The sequence below is a fragment of the Toxotes jaculatrix genome, chromosome 9 (assembly GCF_017976425.1).
Source record: "Toxotes jaculatrix isolate fToxJac2 chromosome 9, fToxJac2.pri, whole genome shotgun sequence".
NCBI classification, from domain to species: Eukaryota; Metazoa; Chordata; class Actinopteri; family Toxotidae; genus Toxotes; species Toxotes jaculatrix.
In genome coordinates this window covers 146,933-162,525 of record NC_054402.1, presented here as the reverse complement: position 1 = coordinate 162,525, position 15,593 = coordinate 146,933, and the positions used below count along the sequence as shown (strand labels likewise).

At 49.6% G+C, this 15,593-nt stretch overlaps 2 protein-coding genes across 4 annotated transcripts; one reads left to right on the top strand and one right to left on the bottom strand.

Annotated features, from left to right (window-relative positions):
* Positions 1 to 1,009: 1,009 nt before the first annotated feature.
* dharma lies at positions 1,010 to 2,380 on the top strand. Its single transcript, XM_041046865.1, has 3 exons — positions 1,010 to 1,387; positions 1,584 to 1,795; positions 1,887 to 2,380. The coding sequence occupies exons 1-3, from the start codon at positions 1,075 to 1,077 to the stop codon at positions 2,004 to 2,006; spliced, it is 645 nt and encodes a 214-aa protein (XP_040902799.1). The 5' UTR covers positions 1,010 to 1,074; the 3' UTR covers positions 2,007 to 2,380.
* A 595-nt stretch (positions 2,381 to 2,975) lies between these two features.
* clip3 (CAP-GLY domain containing linker protein 3) lies at positions 2,976 to 15,178 on the bottom strand. 3 transcript variants are annotated; one of them, XM_041047041.1, is made up of 15 exons: positions 15,098 to 15,178; positions 12,525 to 12,929; positions 11,186 to 11,325; positions 9,989 to 10,082; positions 9,741 to 9,902; positions 9,492 to 9,610; positions 9,109 to 9,345; positions 8,617 to 8,667; positions 8,186 to 8,321; positions 7,837 to 7,992; positions 7,621 to 7,752; positions 7,319 to 7,442; positions 7,123 to 7,190; positions 6,927 to 6,999; positions 2,976 to 3,314 (listed from the first exon to the last, which is right to left on the bottom strand). In XM_041047041.1, the coding sequence occupies exons 2-15, from the start codon at positions 12,916 to 12,918 to the stop codon at positions 2,993 to 2,995; spliced, it is 2,208 nt and encodes a 735-aa protein (XP_040902975.1). In that variant the 5' UTR covers positions 12,919 to 12,929; positions 15,098 to 15,178; the 3' UTR covers positions 2,976 to 2,992. The 3 variants fall into 3 exon arrangements, with proteins under 3 accessions (XP_040902975.1, XP_040902976.1, XP_040902977.1); XM_041047042.1 differs by having other exon boundaries at positions 3,200 to 6,523; XM_041047043.1 differs by lacking the exon at positions 8,617 to 8,667 and having other exon boundaries at positions 3,200 to 6,523.
* Positions 15,179 to 15,593: the final 415 nt, after the last annotated feature.

Sequence of the window (15,593 nt, the reverse complement as noted above, 5' to 3'; positions counted from 1 at the left end):
GCTTTTCATGTTTGCCCTCATTTTAAGTATCTATCCCTTAGTTTAGCACTAGTTAACATTTAAATGGTAAAACAAACACAGCTGTCACACCACTGTGATGGATGGATGGATAGATGGATAGATAGATAGATAGATAGATAGAATGAGTTGAATAGAACTGAATTGAGTGAATAAGGAAATAACACTAATAAAAATTATCAAACCTGGAAAAGCAAAGACTCCTGTCCTTTACTGTCTCACTGAGACAAAGCTCCTCAGCTGCAGATCAAAGGTGCGTTCAGGTGCGCTCAGGTGCAGACACTGGTTTCACTGTCAGAATAAAAAGCACAGGCCTGTGGTGTGTAACACTTTGTGAACTGAACCATGTTTTTGTGTGTAATCTGAGAAACTGCAAAATAAAACATCACGAAGCCAGTTCGTGATGTTTTATTTTGCAGTTTCTTCCTTACGTCACTTCCTATTTGGCCGGCGTAGTGTTTTTCATTCAGACTTTGTTTCCGTGTGTTGGAGTCTGGCGACGCCTGCAGGCCACCCCCACGCACTGCAGGTTGTGAAGCTCAGCTGCTTGGATTTAAACCTGTGACAGCAGCAGGTTTGTACGTCTCCCTCATCCTGATCATTCTGACACACGAACCAAAAACATGGCGCTTCAGTGTGTTTCATGTCGTACTGGTTTCAGGAGGCGGAGCCTGTGAGATGCAAAACAAATTTAACGTTAAAGGGGAAAACAGATTTAATTTAAAATGAACATCATCTGTTTGCAACACAAACATCAGCACTTTCAAACATATTTGTTTCAGCAGGATCATTCACCTGTTAACACCGATTCACACGCATCATCACATCATCCCCGAGTTCAAAGAATCAAAGGGATCAGAGGTCAAATCAAAGTCCAGGTTTCCTCTCATGTCTGAGCATCAAACCCTGTGACGGCCTGAACCCCGGAGTCTCATTAACATGTTAAAAAGCGGGCAGGTGTTTGATGATGTTTAAAACCGGACGCTGGCGGACTCCCGGGCTCAGAGGCCGCTGGAGCAGCTCCCTGGGAACTTTCTGGATCTTGGAATTTGAATCATGGACGGAAGCCGAGTCTCCGACTTCAGCATCGAGCGCATCCTCTCCCCGCAGCTCGGACACAAGCCGCCGACGATGGAGTGTTCACCGGACGGGTATGTTCGGGGGATCCCCGGTGGCTTCAGCCTGGACTCCCGGACCCTCAGAGGTCCTGCACCGGTCCCGGTGCCGGTGCCAGGCTACCTGCAGTGCCAGGGGCTGGGCTTCGGAGAGGCGTTTTACCCGTTCGGAGTCGGTTTCCATCGCACAGACCTGAGCGGCTTCTCTCCATCCTCCGGGGTCTACGTGCCCTGCAGCAGCCCGGACTCTGCAGGTGAGTGAGCCCGTTCAGGGCTGAGCCTGAAATGTTTGTGCAACTTTTCATTTCACTTCAGACTTTTAGTTTAAAATGAGACAAAAAGTTTCATCGGACACTTCACACGCTGCGTATGTGTTTACATGATATATAATGTGATATGATGTGATGTGAATCCAGTCTCAGTGTTTCTCTGTTATACCTGTTTCACCAGATGCGCAGCCGTTGCCAGGTTACCAAGGATACCACCACGCCATCACGGTGCCCGCGCAGTCGCAGCCGCGTCAGAAGGCCCGGATGAGGACGGTGTTCACCGACAGTCAGACCAAGAGGCTCGAGGCGCTGTTCGAGCTCACCGACTACCCGGCAGCGGAGGCGCGAGCTGAGGTGGCGCGAAGCGCCGGGCTGAGCGAGGAGACGGTCAGGGTGAGTCGGGGGTGAGTCAGGTGGGAGTGAGTCCCTACGTTTCCTCTAAATGAACATGAAACTAAACCTCTTCCGTCTCTCTGGTTTCCAGGTGTGGTTCAAGAACCGCAGGGCCAGGAGGAAGAGGCAGCGGAGCGGGTCAAAGGTCAAATCCCCCTCCCCGCCCCCCTGCATCGGAGCCGAGAAGAGCCCCTTCACCTCGTTCCTCTGAACCCGACGGGCTGTCCGCCTGCCGCTCAGAGGTCAAACTCGTCCTGCACTCATCCTGCTCAGGGTAACTTCAGCAGGGGTCCGCACGCGCTGGACTCAAAGCTGCTCTGATGAGACCGATGAAGAGCAAACAGGACATGTTTTCTTATTGTGATGATGCATTCAGGTGCTGCTGGGAGAGTCGGACACCCCAGGACTCACACGCTGGGGGACAGTTTAAGGAGAGCTGTTTGGCTGAAGCAGCAGTTGGAACCTCTGCAGAGAATTATTTTGTATTTCTAAGTAATTTATTGAAATCGGTGCATTAAAGCTTGGTGCAGGATTTAAACACTGGCACCGTTTGGAGGGAAAAAAAATAAATGCAGTTACTGTGATGAGAATGTGTTCCTGTGTTGGTTTTTATTTTTACTTGGATTAACTGTATAAATGATGTTTCAGAGACGTGTATGAAAAAAGTCCCTACACCACCTGATAATGAACTTGGTGTGGTTGCAAACTATGAAAAGCCCTTTTGACGCACACTGCGATCGAAGATTTGACGGTTTGTGGGATCAGTGAAGGGGATGGAAAACAACTCTGAGGTTCTACTAAAAATCTGTGCGACTGGGCAGCTCCCAGTCTGATGTGGTATGGTACTGGAGACTGTCCTGTCTCCATCCCTGCTCACTCTGTCCACTTCTGACCGCTCTCAGGACAGAAGCTGTCCGATGGCCCTGCGGTGGGATGGGCAGGGGTCAGAGTGGAGACCCCCGGTGGATGACTCTGCGGAGTGGAGCAGCAGGAACCACCCGCTCCCTGGATGTGAAGGAGACCGAGGGGATGATGGTTGACTCTGGGAAGAGAAGAACTAAGACCAAGCCCATAAATATCATGAGGAGGGTGAGACTGTTGACAGCTGCAAGTACCTGGTGTCCACTGGAGCAGGCTGGACCCACACCGACGCTGTGCACAATGAGGGGATGAGCAGAGTTTTTCTTCGGAGGAAGCTCAGATCTTTCGGTGTAAGATGCTGGAGATCTTCTCCTGGTCTGTGGCGTCGGTGCCGGAGACGCAGACAGGATGAACAAACCGCTCTATCTGCACTTTTGTGTTGCCTATTCTACCGATGGGGAAATTCAAAACAAACTTGCATTTAAATTGAAAAACCTGAACTGAGAAACGTTCTCTGTGAGTAAAATCAGCACAGCGGAGGTAGAAAAACCACATCAAATTCTTTATTATATTCATAGAGTTGTCACTGTTGTTATCAGAAGCATTTCCATGCTGATGAGAAGAAAATACACGAACTGAAAACCCAAACCAGCCAATACTGAGAGAGAGAGAGAGAGAGAGCATGCAGTGAGTGTCTGTGGGCGAGGACGTCCGATGCCCGTTTCCTCTTCAACGTCCTTCAGCTTCACACACGTTTAAAACAGGAGTGACTCACACACATGGACAAAGTAACACACACACACAGTACAAACCCAGAGAACACAAAGTACACTTAGTGGAGTTATCAAAATATAGGCTATATACTGTGCATTTTAAGACGTATTCATGTTAAAACAACCAGTGCTGAGTTAGTTTCTATGACAACGAGTTCAACATTATATTCTCAGACAAATACACCGATCGATTACAGAGGATTCAAAGGACCAGCCACTGGTTCTGAATCATTTTCCAAATCATCCATCAATTTTTCAATTGATCTGCTTCCTCCCAGGCAGCCTTTTGGTTCAGTTCCTTCCTGTAACAGGTTCTGAGTATAACATCAACAACGTCTCTGAGAATTTCAGTTCTCACACATCTCTACATTCCTGAACGCACCATCAGGCGGAGCTGGGACAAATAATGTAAAAGCAACTAAGCTCAGGAATGGATGCAGTGTTCCTGCAGCAGCTTTCACACTGATTTCCATACGAATGAACAGGAACCACAGGCTGCCTGGACACGGTGAAGTCAGAGTAAAGACACAGCAGTTTGTAGTTTAAGAGCTAAAACAAGGAAAAGCACAGTGGGAAGAATCAAACAGAAAACGGCATGAGGAAAGCGTAGGTAATATTTAGTTTGCTGTAAGATAAATAACCAGAGAAACCACGTTTACACAGTCGTCAGAACACTATGTTCAAACCAACAGAGGCTTCACCGTACGTTTACTGTACAAAGACAAACCTCCACCATCACTGTGCTCCACTAACATCAATGTTAACCTCAGGCGGAGTCAGCAGACTGTGCCTCTGAGGAGCTTTAGCACTGAGTGGCGTGCGGCAGCAGCTTAGCTGTAGCGACACGTTTCCAGGGTGAAACTATAAAAGGATGTAAACTACGACACGTAGATTAACTTCAGCTCATGGCGCTCTTTCATTTGGGTTTGGGCTGGACGGCTGATGAAAGCAGCCAATAGCATGGACACAGGAAGGTAAAGCAGCGAGTCATCTGCATATCGCGTTAACATTTTTCAACAGATTGTCTCCCAGGACATTTTTTGGACCGTTTCAACAACCCAGAGTCTACATGACCGACGCAGGATCGTTTCACGAATGTGGAGAAAAATTAAGTTTAAGTGTGACTTCAGGGAAACCTGGATTAACCCTGGACTAACCCCGGATTAACCCTGTGGGAACCCTGAATTAACCCTGGATTCATGCTGGCTGTTCAGTGATCCGATTCAATGATCGGAGACTTTCAGCCGGCAGCACGTACAGCAGACTGTCGGGCCAAAACAACACCTCGTTCATGCCACATAAATCAGCCTACAACTCGGAGCAAAGCCGAGGAGTTGGATGACAAACCTTTAGCACGTTGTGACCTTTAGCTGATTTATTTAGCACCAAAGCTCAGGGCTAAGTTTTGAGTTGCAAAGCTTTGGATCACAGCCTGACTAAACCCTGCAGCTGATCGGAGCTAAACTGAGCGCTGTCGTTATCATCGGTATAATGTTGAAGCTGATTCCATAGGCACGAAGAGGACAGCGATCTACAGCAGTGGTGCAGGAGCGACCGAGGCTGCAGAGCACAGAGTCCCAGCCGCTGAGGTGTGAACACACCTCCACACAGGTACCTGGGCTGCAGCGGCCTCGGCCATCAGAGCGCGTTCATCTCTCTGTATTAGTGTGCTTACAGAGTGTAAAGAGACGTTAACACGGGAACCACGTCCACACAGAGATAGGCTGTTTACATATTGCTGTTTTAAGTTATGCACATACTTTGAGAGAAATTTTAAGAGTAAGCACACACGTACGTTTAGATTAAACTTGTGTTTCGTCTTTTCACTTTCACAAACAGAAACCAAATCGAGGAAAACTTTTTCAAATATCACGGACTCATGAATCAAATCGTCAGGAGAGAGGGGAGTGAGTGTGATGGAGCGGCGCAGAGCTGTACAAATGAGTAAATATTTAGCAAAAGCAGACATTAGCTTTGAATGAAACTCGTTTTCAGATGCAAACAGCGACTCACACCCATGAAGATCACATCTCTCCGGCCGAGAACATCTGGATCAGAACATTTTGGGTTTAGAATCGGAGGAAATCATCGTTTGCTGTTTTGGTTAGTGACAGATTACAGCTACAGCTCTTTGTAAGACTACATTTTGTTCTCTCACATCCTGTGAACTTTGGCCTGTTACATCTGACAGACCCGAAATATAACTGACAGTAAAGCTCTGACAAAACCCTGTTTTCAGTTTGACCTCTGACCTTAAAGACTGGATCCTGTGTAGTGACGGGTCTCAGAGCAGAGGTCCATCTCAGGGCTGCTCCCAGACATGTTCAATGTGTCCAATCAGAGGCCACGTCTGTCTCTGATATGGCCTCATTCAGCCAATCCAGCTGATTGGATTGGCTGAATGAGGCTGAGTCAGACACTCAGCTACATTGCTGTGCATGGAAACACAACCCTCTGCAGTGATTTGTGTCTCACAGGCTCACTGAGTCTCAGTCAGGGCTCAGGATTTGTCTCCCAGGACCTGTACGGTCATCGTGATATCGGCCTTATTTCTGTTTTCATGTAACAGGAGCCGTCCTTCGCCGATACACGCATTTATGGTAAATTCATCTTGCTCTCAATTCAAAATCTGGCAAGACCCAAATCTAGTAGCAGTGAAAACAAAGCATGTAGCAGCACAAACTGATGTTATGTGGTTTTTGTCATCCTTCGAGAAAGTTTACAGCTGGAAAATATCAGGCTGGGACAACGAGAGGAAAAGACGTGTGAAAGGCTAAAGAGATCGTTTTTTGGGGAATTGCTTAACAGAGTGGTTTCAGGATGTTTTGATCAGACACAAGGCACTATAGAATCTGCTATAGAACGGCTAAATTCAAAGGATTTGGGCTGAGAGTACGAGTGAGGAGGGACAAGGTTTCACTACGAGACGCGTGAGCGGCAACAGCGACACTCAGAGGAAAGCAAAAGTAAAAGATGGAGAAAAGAGAGAACAGAGAGATCGATCTGGCGGAGGAGTGGAGGAAGAAGAGGCGGGCGTGGTTAGGACTGCATCTCGGCACGCAACATCCACGGAAACCAACAGCAGAAAAGCAACCTGCAGGGGGAGGAAGAGGAGGGAGGAAGGAAGGGGACGAGATGGAGGAGGAGGCGAAGACGGACGAGGAGGAAGCATCGAGCATGGCACAGGCCAGAGGAGGTGAAGGGGACGAGGGAGAAGAAGAAAGGCAGAAGAAGAAGAGTAAAGAAATGTCACACCACAACTTGCTGCTGGTTTTTGTGTTGCAGCTGTGCTGGGATTTCTTTAACACTATGAGCAGAGGGCTACTGTCTGTTACCACGGCAAAGAAATCCAGTTTAACATGACTGAAGTTTAAACACCACTGCGAATCAAAAGTCTGAAACTGAAACACAGAACAGCAGCTTACCTGTCCCTGCACTCCGGTCCAAAGCTCAGAGGGCCGGGGTGTGTGTGTGTGCGTGTGTGTGCGTGTTCTCACCTGGATATGGAGCTCTCAGAGGTCAGGTCTTTAGGAGAACGCATCGTGTTGAAGTTCCGTTTGGGCTGAGACACTGCAGGATGCAAACAAACGGGACGTGAACAATAGATTGTTGAGTCAGGGGACAGCAGGTTCACTGTCCCCGTGTCCCCTCAATAATACTGCAGAGACAAACAGGATGATGAGCGATACTCACTGGTGACCTGGTGGACTTTCTTCACCATGGAGCCGTCGCTCTGTGAGCCGTCCTTAGGGCCCCCGATTCTGACAGAACAACAACGAAGACAGTCATGAAAAACGTTTGTACAGATTAAAAAGGAAAAAAAAAACAAAAATGTTCTGCTGTCCAGGTTTATTATGGAGCCACAGCCCCAGGCATCCACTGGCCTCACCTCTGGACGCGGGAGGGCGGAGCGAACACTCCGTATTTGGGGAGGCAGCTGAAGTAACGGACCCCAAACACAGAGCCGTCATGTTTCCCCGTCGGCTGATCCAGCTCAATCCCAAACCAGTAACCTGCAGGGGCGGGACACAAACAGCTCAGGTGTCAGCTGCTCTGCCTCTGCCGGGGTCTAATCCCCGGCTGCCACCTTTACAGAACGCTCTACTCATGTTCCTGTGGTTCTGTCTCTCTGTCGAGTTCTACACTGGGGGTTTGCTGTATTCTGTCAAAGTGAGTCGGCGGCACACAGACCTGGAGCGAAGTCCGTCTTTCCATAGAAACGGACGATGCCATGTTTCTGTCCGGCCACAAGAACCTGGTCTCCAACTTCCACGCTCACTCCCTCTGGATCCAGACCAGCTACGGACGACTTCTTCCTCTGGGCTGAGAACGCACAGGAAACACGCTCACAACCACAACACGCGTCTACTGCTCGAACACTGAGAACACACACTATGCCCGCTGTACCTTTCTCTCTCTCTTTTTCCTTCTTCTCTTTGTCCTTCTTGGTCTTTCCAGCGAGGCGGGAGGCCAGGTCCATGCGGGGGGTTCGGGGGGTGGAGGTGACAGATGAAGGTGTCTGGTCCACAGCCTTGGAAATCTTTGACACCGGGGCGAAGATCCCTTCAACACACAGGAGAAAAACATACTGAAACTTCAAACCCCGGCAGATCAATATGATGGACCCTTTGGAGGCGGGGTTTGTTTCCACCTGATCAGCCTCAGGCCAGCGTTCACTCCCCTTTCAGCTCTGGTTTGGTCTTCACCAGCTCCTGAGAAGAGCCTGGCTCAAAGGCTCGGCGGCAGCAGCTCTTACCTAGTTTAGGAGGGCAGATGAAGTAGCGGACACCGCCCACGCTGCCGTCGTTCTTTCCCTCGGGTTCGTCAAGCTCCACGCCAACCCACTGACCGCTGGCGAACTCTGTCGTCCCACAAAACCTCAGAGTGCCGGTCTGAGAGACAGACAGACAGAGACGCAGGTCTGAAGTCAGAGGGGAAATCTTTGCCACGCTTCAAACACTGACATCCTGTAGCTGGTTAGGTTGCATGGAGGCGGATAATCTGGGTGTCTGCTGCTGAGCTTTATGAGGGGGAAAGGGAGGACATGTAACTCAGCACATACATCAGAACAACAGATGAGGTGAAAGTGGACAGGTTTTAAGCTGTAATGTGACAGGAGGACAACATGTCAGCGTGGTGAGTCGAGTCAGTTAGTCTGCCGTCCAGCCGGAGCCCGGTCCAACCAACCTGTCTGAGGTTTGCAGCTGGGACGTCGTCTCTGCTCTGGTCTCTCTGGAGCTACACAGCGAGAACACACTGTTCAGAGCTCATACAGCTTTAATCTGTCCTGCAACCATGCATTCACCTCAAAGCACGAAGCACCTGACACATCATCTTCACCGTGACCTCTGAGCGTACAACTCAGGGGTCACACCTAACGACGGAGGACGCACCCTGAAACACGTCAAAGACGACCGGACCCGCCTCAGGTTCTAAAACCTGATGTGACTCCCATCCTTCTGTCTGACAGCTGAGGAGACCCAGGCGTTTACACTGTGCCATGTTTCATCCTGTCCGTACAGCACAGAGCAGGACAATGGACGCCTCTGAAATCATGCTGGTATTACTGTCACCTGACCTTTGAGTGTGGACACTTGGAACAGCTATAAAAGTTTTTGTCTTCCAGTCAAACCAGTTTGATCAGAGCCCAGTTACCCTTCGTTTCATAGGAAATCTGACCTTCATGTCGTCCAGCACAACACGGTCTCCCAGCTTCAACCCCAGTGAGGACAGCATCAGATTTCCCGGGATGTTGTCGTAGTTGGGAAGCGTGGCTCTGGGGAGGTTACAGCTCAGAGGGACGGCGTCCAGCAGCAGCTGCTTCAGCTCTTTGGCCACCATGGCTGCCTCCGCCTTGTCCAGGCTCATGTCCATTGGGTCAGGAACCACCTCCGCAGGAACCTGGCCCTTATCGTTCTGCAGAGAGATGGGGCGAGAAGGGGGGGGGGGGACGTTGGGGGGGGAGTAACACTGTGACTTTGCTCCTTGTTTGGTTCTTAGACCTGCGTCATCCTCCCTCAGGTCTCAGGCAGGACTCAGGTGTTCACGTTAAAGTGTCTTACCCGGACCGAGGGGTTGGCCCCGTGCTCCAGCAGACACTTCACTGCACCCAGACAGAGGTTGGAGGCAGCGATGTGGAGAGCTGTGCCATAGTGAAAGTCGCTGCATGTGGAGTTCATCACTGTGGGAATCACAGAAGAGTAAGAAGGAGAAATTGGAGAAAGTGTCCTGTGTGTGTGTGTGTGTGTGTGTGTGTGTGTGTGTGTGTGTGTGTGTGTGTGTGTGTGTGTGTGCGTGCGCGCGTGTGTCACCTCTGGGTTTAGCAGCCTTGAGAAGGACTCGGATCAGTTCTGGGACGTCGAAGTAAGCGGCGTAGTGCAGGGCGTTCATGTTGGTCCAGCGACTCCTGAGACTCACGTCGGCACCCAGAGAGATCAGCTGACTGGTGAGACGCAGCGCTGCTGCCGGGTCGCCTGCGCACACGTGAAGCGCATGAGGGCGAAGCTAAGAGGGCTGTGTCAGACCGAACCACTGCATCCACGTTAAACAAGTTTCTTACCGACTCCGTGGGCGCCGGCCTTACAGCTGTAGTGAAGCAGCGTCATGTCGGTCAAACCGTCGCGGTCGTTCACGTGGCAGCCGCGCTTCAGGATCTGAGACACAGACAAAAGAAGGAGTGGAGCTACAACACCAGCACACCTACACACACACAGTTCAGGTGTTAACCATGGGACGTGAACGCAGCATTAACCCACACTGTTCCTCCTTCCTGTGTCTGAATATATACATGTGTGCAAGAACACGGCTGCATGACCTTTGTATCATGTAGCATGTTTATAAGAATGTTCACCTGCCACATTCGAATGAAATGAAACGAAAGAAAAGATAAACAAAAACAACAACACCGAACAGCAGCAGCTGCTGCAGCTGCAGCGCAGTGAGGCTGACACGTCACCTCAGCTCGCTCCATCATCCTGTCTCTGCTGAGTCATGTGAGTCAGCTTCCTGCTAAGTCATGATGGAGCCTCAGTGACTCTCCCTCCCTCCGCAGCTGTTCTGACTTGGTCATTATCACAGTGGCTGTATGTGGACGTGTGTTACTGACACTGTGGGGACTCGGCATCAGATTTCAGATTCAAATTCCGCCTTTGGTTTATGGCTATGGTTATGGTCATGGTTATGGTTAGCACTGTGGTTGGGCAGGTGGAGGTTTTAGTCAAAGTTAGCGTGACATCATCTTAAACAGTTTAACTACAGCAGCTTTCAGTGCTGTGTATTCTTTTACTCAGACTTCCTCTGACACTGGAACACGAGCTCCACACTGTGCAGCTGTTTCTCTGTCTGACTGAAAACAAATATGCTTTTTTATTTCCGCACTGCTCTAACATCTGGTGTGAAAACAGTTGAGAGTCTGTGACAGTTTTGTGTGCGATCTCTGACTCCGACCACAGAGAAAACGCATTTCGACCTGTCCGCTTTCAAACTGGCTTCTAAATTCTTCTGCCTCTTTACAAAGACCCGCTCGGCCGCACAGAAGAACGCTGGACTGACGTGTTCACGCTGTATGAACATCACGTCTTTTGGTTTGATTTGCACTGAGAGACAATGAAGAAAAGAAATGACAATAAACTGTGAAAATGAAAATTACACATAAAATAAATGTCTGACCGTAGCTGAAGAATGTCAGATAACTGTGTGAACAAAGAACAGTGGGGTGCTTCGGTGTTTCAGTGTGTTGGTATTTGTGCGCTCTCACCTCGTTGCCAATGACGTCGATCTTGTGCTGCACCTGGGGAACCCACTGACGCACAATGGCGAACAGCTCCGGGATGGTGGTCGAAGGATCCATGAGGATCTCCAAGCAGGCGGGGTCGTTCGGGTCGAAGAAGGTGAAGGCTGGAGACACGGGGAGAGAGAGAGAGGAATTTAACAGAAAAGAAAAGGAAGGAAAAAGAAAAGGACAGTGGAACAGATCAGGTGGCGATGACGAGACGCTTCTGTCAGCCTCAGCAAATCAGAGGCGACCTGTGAGTTCAGCAGTTCGTCTGCGGGCCGAGCCCAGGGTCACATTTCATTTCACTGAGTGACTGAAATCAGCTTCGCCACAAACCGACTCCTCACCCCAACATCCTTCACACACAACTGGGACGGGAAGCAGCGGCGATCAATTGATCGATCGAGGTTTGATCGAGGTGATGTTTGTGTGTGCGGGGAGATTTGTTTGCTGCTTTGAGTTTTTACTTCTGGTCTCAGGTAAAGCAAAACTTTACTTTTCCAAGTTGTGAAGAAAGATACTGGAGATCCAGCTTTAAGTGGGTCCCAGTTAAATGAGGTTCTGGGAATCTGAGCTGCTCCTTGGCCGGACACGTAAGAGCCAACAAGCTCCTTTCTACACAAAGCACAGCCGTCTCCAGAGCCCTGTTCACACACACACACACACAGTAGCTGGCTCTGAAGCCTGTGTGTGTGTGTGTGTGTGTGAACATAGTGTGAATCACTCGTCTCCACTCTCAGCTCTGGTTGGACACTTTTCTGTCCTTCCCACTGATCTGTCGTTCGATTCTTCCTCAGGTGAACACGACTCCGGACAGAAGCATCTGTCAAATGAGTACATGTGACTGTAGATGAAACCAACAGGAAGAAAAACAAAATCTAATCTTATGATTTGGACAATTATCAGAAGAAATGGAATAAAACTGGAAACTGAAGAAGAAATTTAACAGTTTCAGTTTTTGACAGAACAGAAAAATTCTGTGTCAGGACGATGAGGAGGATCAGGAGCACTGTGCATTCACTGCTGGACAGACACACACACACACACACACACACACACACACACACACACACACACACACACACAGGCTGTGTAATGGAGTTGGCCTGTGTGAGTGTGATGAATATCAATGAGCCTGTCGTCCATACAGCAATTAGCTGCTGTCAGAGATACAGACCGTGTGTGTATCAGAGACAGCGTATTTACAGTGGCAGGACACAGTGTTGTCTCCGTACAGCAGCGACTGGACATGTGTAGTATTAAAGGTGGTATGACTGTGTGCATTCAGGGTGTTGTGACAGTTTAAGGTGGTATGACGTACTGTAGTCCTTCGGCAGCGGCGCCTGGGCAGACGGGTGCACCATAGCTCGGCGGCGCGGCTCATAAACGGGGCTCTGGTGCTCGGACACCGACAGCGGCTCCGGCTCGGCCTCGGGCTCCTGACCGGCCAGCGGATCCTCCTCTTCCTCCCTCTCCTCTCTGTCCTCCCGCTGCTCCTCCTCCTGCTCGTCGTCATCCTCATCTTCCACCTCTGCCCTCTCCTCCCCCTCCCTCTCCTCCCCCAGCTCATATTCCTCCTCTTCCTCCTCGTCTTCTTCCTCCTCCTCCTCTTCGGTCAGGGCCTCCTCCTCCTCTCTCTGAACCCTCCCCTCCTCCTGCTCCTCCCGATCGTGCCTCTCCTTCTCCTGCACCTCCAGGTTCTCCTCCTTAGTCATGATGCTGCAGCCTGTGAGAGAGGAGGCAGGACACTGTGAATAAAGTCAAAGCTTTTCATTCTTACCTCATTTCATTTTTCTCTGATGATCACATCTTTAGGTCGTCAGAGGGCCCACCATCAGACTTATTCTGTCTGAACCAGGTCCCGTCCCCATGAACCACAGACTGGTTCCAGTAAGAGGACGTGGCTGGGATTCATGGGGACTGGATTCTAGCTGCCTAAGTCTGCTTTGGTCTGGTCTGGTCTGGTCTGCCTCCGTATCTGTTCTCTATCACCATCGTCGACTGCGATGTTTAGCTCAGGAGTGTGTGTGTGTGTGTGTGTGTGTGTGAGAGAGAGAAAACAAGGAGAAAGCATGCTAATTGACCCTCTGCATCGTACTGATAATGGAAGTGGCTAAAAAGGCTAATGCTAACGCTCCCTGTCCATCACTAGCTGTTGACGGGCGGACTGGATTAAATCTACTCTCCACTTTAGCAAATGGACGAGACGCTGAAATCCATCCAGCAGCCACTCCCTCCATCACCGAACCATCCATCTTCTCCTCCGCTATCAGTATCGAGTAAGACAGGAAGGAAGGAAGGAAGGAAGGAGGAGTGGAAAGTGGAAAGTAAACATTCGCTTGATTTCACGTCACAGCTGATAAATTCACCAAAGTTTCCAGGATGAGTCAGAGTTTAAACTGAAAGATGAAACTTTCCCTTCACAGATCTGTTCACTGATGAAGGTTCAAACTCAGAGAAATCCCTGACGTCAGCACAGCAACGAATCAATACACCGAACGTGTCACTGGTCACAGTGAGCGGAAATGACAACACAGACAAACCAACGTGTTTATCCTGATCTCAGAGCTGATATTTGTGATCACAACACTTATGCGTAGATCACAAAACGGTAGCACGGTGATCACGTGACACGTATCGTTTCTGAAACCTTCCTGCCGATGGGATTTCTGGATGTGCTCTGTGCGACCCGTGGTCTCAGCCGGGCCGTTCCTGCCCGAGCAGACCGGCCATCACTGTCTGCACGGGGCGGAGAGCAGGGCTCAGCTGAGGCTACGAGTTACACACCGCCGCCATCTGAGTCTGCGTGGAAACAGTAAAGTGTGCGCACACAGAGGACGTGTGCACAATCATCACAGTAAATCAACCTGAAAAATAAAAATCCCTGCTGCTTGACACTGACTCTACTGATTATTGATTTCTGATGGATTTCAGTGAGCAGGACGGAAAACGGTGAGGACGAGGGACTGTTGGCGATCAGTGGGGCTATCCATCCCGAACAAGACATCTGATCCCGTGCATTTTACAAACAGCTCTAATGTTCACACGCACATTTCCATTAACCTTCTGCCAGTTTCCCCTAAATAAAAATATTTTTTATCGATCACAGACTGTGCTGCAGTGATACACAGGCTGTAGAGTTATTATTCTTATAAATGACCTTGTGTTGAATCAGTGCAACAGTCCTATGATCACAGCGGATCGGCGCTTGCCACCGTGCAAACCGACAATCCGCTCATTTCAAACGCATTCACACTAAATGACCGTTCGGTGCGTGTGTTGAGAATTATCTGAAGGGTGTAGGGATACCATGTGATGTGTACCAGCAGGCTGTGGGAGGAGGAGGAGGCCATGGCAGCATCCTCCTCCTCCTCCTCCATCCATCCATCCATCCTCCATTTTACAGCAAACCAAACCACAAACATAATATACCGCTAAAATATACCCAGCTGAGCCGGACAGTGTCACGCACAGCCACGTCCACGCTCCACAGCCACAAACAGCAGCGCCAGCCTCGGTTCGTGCTTTTGGGCCAATGTGCGTAGTAACAGAAGCATCAGGAAAAAACGCCCTCGCCCTCCAACAACAATAAAAACACGCGCACACGCTAAAAAAAAGACACGAGGCCGCGAATCTGAATTCACCCTGATTTTAAAATCAGACAGAGCTCGTTCAGAAGGAGCTCGTGCGGACTGTCAGTGCTCGTATGTGACGAGCAGCTGATTTAATTCAGGGCCTTTGTTTTGAACAGCGCCCCTCTCCCTGTCTGCATCTTCACCGCGCGAGGACGCAGAGGAATAACACGAGACACAACAGACTGATGATGATCAATGAGTCAGACATCATAAAGGACAAGCACGTGCGACTAACACCTGCAGCTGAACGCGTCTTTACCTGAAAACAAGCCGCTGGTTGTTCGGTGATGATCCTCCGATCGCGGCTCACACGGCTCTGATGCTCCGCTCTCTCTCCCGCTGCCTGTCTACCTCTCTCCACCCCTCTCCGCTCTCTCTCTGCCCCTCCCTCTCTGATTGAATTCTCAGGGATCGATTAAAAAAACAAAAAGACTCTAAGTCACAAACAGCTCCTGACAGGCTGCGGAACGTTATGACACTATTTCACGTTGAAGAGGAAAGTGTCACAATATCTCATTATAAAAAAACAATCTTTAATTTAACTGTTTAACTAAAAAATAAATCAGCTCACTGTCAAACCCACTGTCTAAAAACACCCCACTTTCATTTCCAAAACATTCTCACTCTCTGAAATGTCTCCATTTTCTCATTCAGGTCCTTACTTTTCTAAAAACGTGAGGTTGTCCAGACGAAGCTGGTCCTGGTACAGGTGCAGAGGACGAGTCTGTCTGTCCATTTTGCTGTCAGGAGATGGC

Bases quoted from the DNA above. Each gene is read 5' to 3' on its own strand.
- dharma (XM_041046865.1), top strand. From the start codon at position 1,075: ATGGACGGAAGCCGAGTCTCCGACTTCAGCATCGAGCGCATCCTCTCC. The intron at 1,388-1,583 runs GTGAGTGAGCCC...CTGTTTCACCAG, and splicing joins CAGCAGCCCGGACTCTGCAG to ATGCGCAGCCGTTGCCAGGT. The intron at 1,796-1,886 runs GTGAGTCGGGGG...TCTGGTTTCCAG, and splicing joins TGAGCGAGGAGACGGTCAGG to GTGTGGTTCAAGAACCGCAG.
- clip3 (XM_041047041.1), bottom strand. From the start codon at position 12,918: ATGACTAAGGAGGAGAACCTGGAGGTGCAGGAGAAGGAGAGGCACGAT. The intron at 10,083-11,185 runs GTGAGAGCGCAC...TCTGTGTCTCAG, and splicing joins TCGACGTCATTGGCAACGAG to ATCCTGAAGCGCGGCTGCCA. The intron at 9,346-9,491 runs GTAAGACACTTT...ATCTCTCTGCAG, and splicing joins GGGCCAACCCCTCGGTCCGG to AACGATAAGGGCCAGGTTCC.